The following is a 9095-nucleotide window of genomic DNA, read 5'->3' on the forward strand; positions in this document are numbered from 1 at the left end:
ACCCTAGGTCTCAGCAAGAAGTATATTTAAAACCATCTTGCAATAAATATCCCTTTCTAAATTTAAGCTCACAAGAAATACTATAATCTACATAAGGAAATGAATATCCAAAAGGAAGTTCAGAAATGATAATATTTATTAATACCCCAAGACCAATCTGGAAGACTATAAAGTGACAGTTTAAATGACTAAAGAAATGAAAGGAGGAAAATCAAAATTGTAATTATATAGAACAATCCTATGAACAAAATAGAAAACAGACTTGGAAAAGGATCTAAAAAGTTAAAGGAAAATGCAATTAAAATTTGAAATCCAATGAGTAGGTTAACCCCATATTAGAAACACACTGAGAATAATATGGTAAATTGGAAAAATTATCTGATCAAATAGCCAAGAAATAGCATAAAAATGAAAAGAGATAAAAATAAAAACAAACATGAAACAACAATCAAAAGACATGAAGCAAAAAAGAGTTTCAAGGAAGAAAAATAAAGTAAATCCATACCCAGACACCTGGAGAAAATAGCAGAATATCAGAAAGAACCAATCAATGCTAAAAATCAATATCATACCCACGTGATCAAAACACAATAAAATACATGTAAGATAAAAAATAAACAAAGTCCCCATAGGTTTACTAACTAAAAAATAAAATACTAAATAATTATTGAGTTAGGATAAAATACCGGTGGGAATTTGAAAATACTAAGAGCTGAACGTCAATGCTGAACAACAACACTCTACATATCAAAACCATGCAATGCAACCAAAGTAAGACAGAAAGGTAGATTTCTAGCCTTAAATGCATATACTACCATGCTTTCCAAATATGCTCACTTGGACCATGAGAATTCATTTTCACGAAGAGTTTCATTTAATAATCCTATTTTGGTTCATGAGGCATTTACTTGCCTCCATGAAGTCCAAATTGATCTTATGGCCTTTAATTTGGTGGCTGAGCACCCTGAGAGGAGAGCCATCAAGCAGGCATCATCCCAGTTTTATCACTGGTGTATTAAGTTCTCCTCCCAGAGCATCCACGGCTTGCAACTTTACGGCCATGATAACATCATTCAATTTATTCAGAAAGTGTTATTGCATTTGCATCATTCCCCTGAAACGTTCTTATTGTTCCTTACCATGGTCCATATTGTTACGGTTATTTGCAATAAATGCAAACATACATAAATGTTGAGTACTGTGAATATGCTTAATGTAAGACACGACGTAGTCTTAAGTATACCGTGTTCACCGCTTTGAATGTGATGAGAACAAGTAAACACTCATCTTTTGGAGAAACTGATAATGGGAAAATGACTTATTAGGAATTTTAATAACTAGGTAAACTACTGAAGTAATGTCGCTTTTAATAAGACTGATGTCATTTTAGCATAAATGTCTATCAATTCTGGAGCTCAAGGGTTCATAAAAATACTTTGTTGGAGCTATTAAAAGTAGTATATTTTCAACAATTAGTGGGGTTTTTTGTTTGTTTGTTTGTTTGTTTGGCAGTTTTTGGCCGGGGCTGCGTTTGAACCCACCACCTCCAGCATAGGGGGCCAGCACCCTATTCTTTTGAGCCACAGGCGCCACCCCACAATTAGTGTTTTTTTCAGGGATCAATTACCCTTGTAAGATGGGAATAGACAAAGGAGAGGACGAGTAAATTCAACAATTAATGAGCTAAACTTTTTTTTGTTTCTTTGGGAATCAGGCCCAGGGGAGGTTTGAACTCACCTATCCGTCCTGTGTGAGACCAGAGTGCTAACCACTGAAGTACGGCAGCCAGCTAAGGAGCTAAACTTTCTATTCAAGAATTAAATAGACAAACTACAATAATACACGTAAATCATAAATGTAAGAGCAGAAGCTGATGAATCAAAAGTCAACCCCAAAAAAAGTATAAAATAGATAAAACTTGAGAGAATTTGGACCAAAGTAAAGAAAGACAGAACTGACAATATTAGGAATAAAAAGAGAACATAAATGCAGATAATTGGAGACATATTTTAATCATAAAAAAGACTTAATTCCAATAGATTTAAAAACTCAGTGAAATAATGATTTTTTTTAGAACAATATAAATTACCAAAATTGACCCAAGAAGACATAGACAAACCATATAGATATTAAGGTAATAGAATCATTGGTCAAAATCCACCTATCTATCAAAAACTATCAAACTTACTTGATTTTACAAGTTAGTTTTTTACAACCATACAAGGAACAGCTTTTCATTTTTTTTGTTTATTTTTGAGACAGAGTGTCACTTTGGTAGAGTGCTATGGCATCACAGCTCACAGCAACCTCAAACTCTTGGGCTTAATTGATTCTTTTGCCTCAGCCTCCTGAGTAGCTGGGACTACAGGTGCCTGTCATAGTGCCTGGCTATTTTTTGTTGCAGCTATCATTGTTGTTAAACTGGCCCAGACCGGATTCAAACCCGCCAGCCTCTGTGTATGTAGCTGGCGCTGCCACCACTGTGCTACAAGCACCAGCCAAGGAACAGTTTTATACAGAATGTTTTTTCTGTATTTCTTAAGGCTTCAGGAAACGAGATGAGGTACATATTAACCAGTGTGATGAAAGCGTTCCTAATTCTATATGAAATCAGCATATTGTACCCCATAAATGCATTAATGTACACATGATCTATGTGTTCATGATTTAATTTTTAAAAAAAAAAGAATTCTGTAAAAAACAAGGCATCTCATTAATGATAGCGTTTTCACTGCTAGAGTTAATATAGAGTAATACTTCCTCTTATGAAAAAATGTCTATAAAGGGCACAAAAACACTATGGCGGAGAGTATAGTGACAACATTTTAGAAGACACCTAAGTTTGTCTTTAGAGAAAACATGAGACAGCTGTGAGTCATCCTTATCCTTCGGACAGAAAAACAGAGTAGATGAAGAAAGGAATCAGAACTCTCCTTTCAGCTCCATTAGGAACCAACACATGCATGGTCACAGTGAGATGTGGTTCACACAAGGGGCAAAGACCATGAGCTCCATCCGCTGACCAATATATCTGTGAATATACTTCAGGAAAGCCAAAGAGGACAGAGAGAAATGACTAAGAGCAAAGATAAGGTTTTTCAGAGATCACTATCTCTATAATTTAGAGGGTTATCAAACTCTTGGGTTTCATATTTCAAACACAGGACAGCCTGGGGCTCCCAAGGAGCTGTCTTTGTGAGCCAGACTGCTTTCTACTTTTCCCTTAAAATAATAAGAATACAGGTTATTTAATTTCAAGACAGCTGGATGGAGAGAAGTGAAAACTCCGTATCCTAACCCCAAATTTAGGGGGAAGGAAATGGAAAGAGCACAGTGACTGGTGACACTTGAAAGGAAAGGCAAATAGGCCAGCTCTGCACGACTACAAGAAGGGGAAGGGGTGTTAGAGGGACCACAGGACAAGGAAGGGAACTCTGCTACTGTAGGCAGCAAGGGAACCAGTGTTCTGTACTTGAACTTTGAGAAGAGACAGAGGGCATGCCCAAGTTCACTCATGTTAGCACAGACCTTGCTGACCCACTTCATGGGCAAGGAAATCAGAGGAGACACTCTTACAACACATCAAGATATTCTTCTCTTCTTTATGTTTTGACTACTTGTTATTCCATGCTAATGAACTTCATTCTTCTATTCACGAGTGATCAAGCAAAGTGTGTATGTCTAATTGTAAAAAAAAAAAAAAAAAGAAAGAAATCAGCAGTTGCTCAAAATATAAATATTCAAAGTGAAAGAATAATACAAGTTCATATATGTGAGGAGCTAAGTAAAAATCAAATGAAGAAATGTTTTTTGCCAAATTGTTAAAGCTTTCTCAAGATGTACTGACTTGGCTACATTTTTTTGTTTATTTTTCTTAAATCTGCTTCTCATACACATAGACATCAGCAGCAGCATACTTTTAATAAATATTATAACTACAGAACCTTTTTTGGACCAAATAATTAGAAAGTTGAATGGTCCCTGATAAGCAGATAAAACCACGAAAAGTTAAGCTGAATCATTCGCCACTTTGCCAAAATGTGTTCTCTTACTTCTGAATATAATTATTTCTAAGCTTATATTGTGCTACAATTTAAAAGAAAAAAACATATTCTAAATTCACCATCAGGCATTATTGAAACCTCTTACAAACGATCTCAGGAGTTTCCACTTTGGATACCTTGTAATCTTTGTTTAATCATTAGCAATGTTTCTCCGTGTTCTGTGGAACAGGTGAGTTCAGGTAAAACAGATATGTGAATAAAAGTCCCCAAACAGAAACCATGGTATTTTTCAGGAATTAGCATTTGTGTTCCCTCATAGCCTCATTCCTCCTACATAGCTCAATTCATCCTTTTTCCCACATATCAGCAACTTAAATCATATAAGCCACCCTCAAATAATAGCTTTTCCAACGCACAAATTGAAACAGAATTTGAATGTCTAGATGACTATTTAATGGGCTGTAAAAGTGTCCCACAGAACCATGCCAGTTTTCCCTAAGCCAAACAGACAGTTCAGGGCCCAAGAGGTAGGAAAACGGGTTAGGGATTTCTGAGCATTTCTAGGTTCCTTGGGGGAACCCCAAGAGTAAAAGAAGCAGGCTGAGCTCTATACAGGAAGAACCTAGAGAAAAGACCCTGACTTTGGGGACTATAAAACTATATACTTGGCTCGGCGCCCATAGTACAGTGGTTAGGGTGCCGTCCACATACACCTAAGCTGGCAGTTCAAACCCGGCCTGGGCCAGCTAAACAATGACAACTGCAACAAAAAATAGCCAGGTGTTGTGACAGGTGCCCGTAGTCTCAGCTACTTGGGAGGCTGAGGCAAGAGACCTGCTTAAGCCCAAGAGTTTGAGGTTGCTGTGAGCTATGACGCCATGGCACTTTACCAAGGGTGACATAGTGACAATCTGTCTCAAACAAACAAACAACAAAAACAACCTGTTTACTTTCTGCCCTGAGAACCATACTCTTCCCTCCACTCATGGCAGTTTCCATTTGTCTGCTCAGATCCCTCTCTAGATAGGAGACACGACCACACAGAGACAGAAAGGAAAAGATAAAATAGTAGCCAGAGAAGGACTTCAGATTGGTGGGGGGCCAAGGTAGTATGTGAAGATGTCCACAGTGACACACGATACCGGGCAGACACTGTGGAAGTAGAACAGAAGCAGGCCAGGGAATATAAACATACCTGGGCCAAGAAAACAAGACAAATACACCTGTGAACTCTTACACAAGCAAGCAGCATAAACACTTTGTAATAAAATACCACACGATGCAAGTGAGAAAGTCCAATGAAATGAATGGAACGGGCTGGGAAGAAAGCAACCAAAAAAAGGCAACCCACAGAATAAGAACATCGGAAAAGGGCTGGGGCTAAGACAGAGGTAGGAAAACCCAGGAGGCAGCCCAGGACAGTGGAAAAGGCACTGGACTGCCAGAACCAGCACAATGGCTGCTGTGACTCTGACCACACCGCCACCACCCCTGCTACTAATGATGACAGTACAGACGGAGCACTTGCAACGTGTCCAGTGCTGTTGTAAGGATGGTAGACATATTACGTGCTCCTATTTCCTCCCCACAACAGAGTAAGCCTGCAAGATAGACACAAAGAAGCAACATCAGACAGACCTGGCAGGAATTCTGTCTCACCACCTGCAAGTCAACCTGCCCTTTTCTCCATTTATTATATGAAACAAGGGAGTCATACGTATCAGGGATGGTGGCTGTGAAGATTAGAAACAATAAACTTATGTGCCTACTAGCGGCTATTATTAGTGTAATGAATCTGATTAAAATAATCAGGGATAAAGAACACAGGAAAGAGCTGTAGTAGAACACAGAGAACCAGTAAAGCAAATAGCACAAAAGCAATCCTCCAGGGATGGAGGATGAGACGGAGGGAGAATGAATAGAGCCCTGCGTTTGGCTCGCCACCTCTATGAGCTTCAATTTCCACCTTTACCAAGTGTGAGTATTGATACTGGCACCCCACACAGAGCAGGGCTGTTGTGTGAAGCCCACAGGAAGAGATGGCATCTGAATTAATTATTAGAAGCAACAGGTTATATAAACGTGCTTATCTGCTTGATAGACGGAGAAGCCCAGTTCCCTTAATAGACTGTTTCTCAGGTGGAATTAACACACTGAACTGATAGGACAATGTCAAAGCCAGGAAATGACTGCAAAGTCATTAGAAAGCATGTGGCTGCTTCAGTCACCACTCACAGAAGCAATCAGCTGCATCTGACACTGAAGGCTGCTTCAGGCTTACCTCCCCCAACTTCTCTCTTATAACCATCCCTCCTACCTGCTTTTCATTCTTCTCTGCAAACTTGTTTCCTTTCCTCTCCAATTGACCAGATCCTGGTCATCCTTGAAAACCCAGTTTTCATGCCAGTCTCTGCATCAAGAGAAACTGATCTCTGCCACTCTACACTGCCACATTGAACTTGTCACCCTAACTCAGCGCCTTCCTGTGACAATCAGTAGGCTCCTTGAGGATGGCAGGCCATGTCATCCTTCATCCTTCACAGAAACCTGCCTCTACCTCACGGGGTGGGGGGGAGGCATAGAACATACGTAAAGCGTGCATTCTTCTGACCTAACAACTTTTTTGAATCATTGCAACAGTAGTGATATGGAGTAGTCCAATGCCTTTAAAAGTCTTTAAAATATAAAATAAAAATAATATTTTATTATTAGAAAGCACCATAATCATAACATAAAAGTTTGTGTGTGGGGGGGGTAATGAAGACAAGATAATACATTCTGATGTTTCTGCATTCCAAAGGAAAGTTAAAGGTGGTGTGAAAAGTGAGTTAATTATTTTTAACCGCCCATCTCTCCTCACATGTCTCAGTCACCTCTAAAGCAAAAGCTTCCTGACAGTCTCAGCCCCAAAGAGGGAGGAGACTGGGCGCTCCTGCTGTAACTGCAGGCACTCAGGTGTCCCTGGGCCCCTTCCATGCACCTCAGCAGTCAGGCAAAGAGCAGGACGTGTCACTGCCAAGGTGCCTCTCTCCTCCGCCATCCAGAGCTTTAGCGTATTAGCTTCGATGCTGGCCTGCGCCTCCCTCCCTGCAGGTGACACTGATACACATCAGCCCACTCCCTCTGTAAACACGTCTCACTCAACTTTGGCAAAGGACTGTCAAACTTGGCATTCTACGCAGAAGCAAGCGGCAAATTGTCAGGTTTCTACAGGCTAACACTTTGGGGCCCTTGCAAGGCCAGTATCCACTTAACAAACCAAAGCAGAAATTGCTCTTCTGGGGTCCTCTCAACCGCAAACTGCTCTAATCTGTCGGTCCCGACCTGGTCCAGGGGAAGGTGGCCACGATCTAAAGGTCACCTCGCCAACCACGCACTCTCCGAGTGTCCCCCTTTCGATAACCCTGTCGCACACCCCGCGGGTCCAGTCGGCTCACCTATCTTGGCCAGAGAGGCCAGCAAGATCCATAGGGTGATCTCAAAAGGAATCTGCACGTGGGGGTAATCCAGGGTAAACACTGGCAGCCGGCTTTCCTCGAACGGCGTCGTTCCGGGAGCCACCACGCTCGCGGGGCTGGGAGGGCTGGAGCTGGTGCCCATGGCCTTCGGAGCGTCCAGCAGGGTCTCAGCTAGGGCGCCTGCCGGCCCCGCCACCTGCAGGAGCAGCAGCAGCAGAGACAGCGGCGCCCGCAGGCTCCGCCCGGCGCCCACCGCTTCCATGGGGTCGGCTCCGAGTGCTGCGGACGAGCCCTCCGCGCGCTCAGCGCATCGCGCCGCGGCAGCGCCGCCCGCTCGGCCCGGCGCAGAGCGGGACCGCGAGAACCACCGGCCGCCGCTGCCGCCGCCTCTGCGGGGCCGGGTCTTTGAGGCCAGGGGGCTCGGTGCCTGCTCCAGGCAGGCGCGCCGTCCAGCGGAGAATGCGCGGCGACCGGAGGCCACAGCGCGGACCCTCGGCAGCTCTCAGCCGCCCTCCGCCGCCGGCCGCCGGCCCATGCCCGGTCGTGGCTCTCCGGCCGCAGCTGCAGGCCCTGCCCTGGGCTGCCCGCGGGCGGGGACGGGGGCGGGGCGGGCGCGGCGCCCGGCACCCGGCGGGAGGACGCGAGCACCCGGCCCGCACGCCGCGCACCTGCGGGAGCCCGTGAGGCCGCAGCGGCCGCGGGGGCGACCCCTGCGCTTCCTACGCGCCAACGCCGCCTGCCGAGACCCGCCACCCACTGAGCCGGCGAGCGGTGGGTGGAATTGCCGCGCCGGGCGCACGGTGGCCAGAGCAGTCTCCGCCCCGGAGGCAGCGTCGGGCGTCCTTCCAGTGAAGGGACCAGCGCGACCCACGCGTAGCGCTTCCCCCCTACCCCCCGCGGGCCCCTGCGAGTGGACATCCCGGTGTGCTGGGCTCGCGGGCAGGCGCCGGCGGCTGGGAGTCGGGAAGAGAAGCCCGGCCCTGTGAAGTAGGGGTGCTGTCACCCAGCCCCAGCCCCCGCGGAGACACGCGACGGCGCTCCCTTGGTGCACAGAAAGTTTAGAAAAGCCTCATTTTATTCCCCTTCCGAGAGTTATCAGACCGCGTGCAAGGTACTCTGTGTGCACCGAAACGCGCTGTGCGGAACCCGGCGTTCCCACGCCCCCACGGAATCCTGCGCTCTTCCACATGGTACTGGTCTCACTCTTCTACTCCCCCAACTCACGAAAAAGAAAACCGTCTTTCTCTGTTTTTAGGCTTAGAGGTGTACATGTCCGAGAGCATAAGAAATGTAATTATTTCATGGAAAACCAGTGATTGCCTAGCTCAGATTGACTGGCTCCCCTAATTACAGGATGGGCTGCGGTTGAGGAAGGGAAGGAAGCGCCATCCTCCTCCTGGATCTCAGAGCTTTCTCCCAGCGTCAACCCTTCTCCTGCCTCAGAGCGCAGCCTTCCCGCCGCCCCAGAGTCTTTATCCCCAGAAACCAACTGAGATGAGTACAAAAGCAGACTAGTTGCCACTCAATCAACTGAATCAACTTTCCCTTTGATATTTAGGACATAAAATCCGTCTTTTTTTCTTAATGGATTATGTGTCAAAAAATGTGGCTCCTGCTATTAAACAAACACCAG

The 9095-nt window shown here is 44.9% G+C and overlaps 1 protein-coding gene across 1 annotated transcript in view; it reads right to left on the minus strand.

The window, feature by feature from the left end:
- SLC9A2 (solute carrier family 9 member A2) overlaps nucleotides 1–7837 on the minus strand; it is a 100751-nt gene extending 92914 nt beyond the window's left edge. The window contains 1 exon segment of the mRNA XM_003794322.2: nucleotides 7442–7837. Within this exon segment, the coding sequence (XP_003794370.1) occupies nucleotides 7442–7724 (283 nt within the window). The 5' untranslated portion in view covers nucleotides 7725–7837.
- Nucleotides 7838–9095: the final 1258 nt, after the last annotated feature.

This window comes from Otolemur garnettii, unplaced genomic scaffold (genome assembly GCF_000181295.1).
Source record: "Otolemur garnettii isolate 467f Iridium unplaced genomic scaffold, OtoGar3 scaffold00079, whole genome shotgun sequence".
Classification (NCBI taxonomy): domain Eukaryota; kingdom Metazoa; phylum Chordata; class Mammalia; order Primates; family Galagidae; genus Otolemur; species Otolemur garnettii.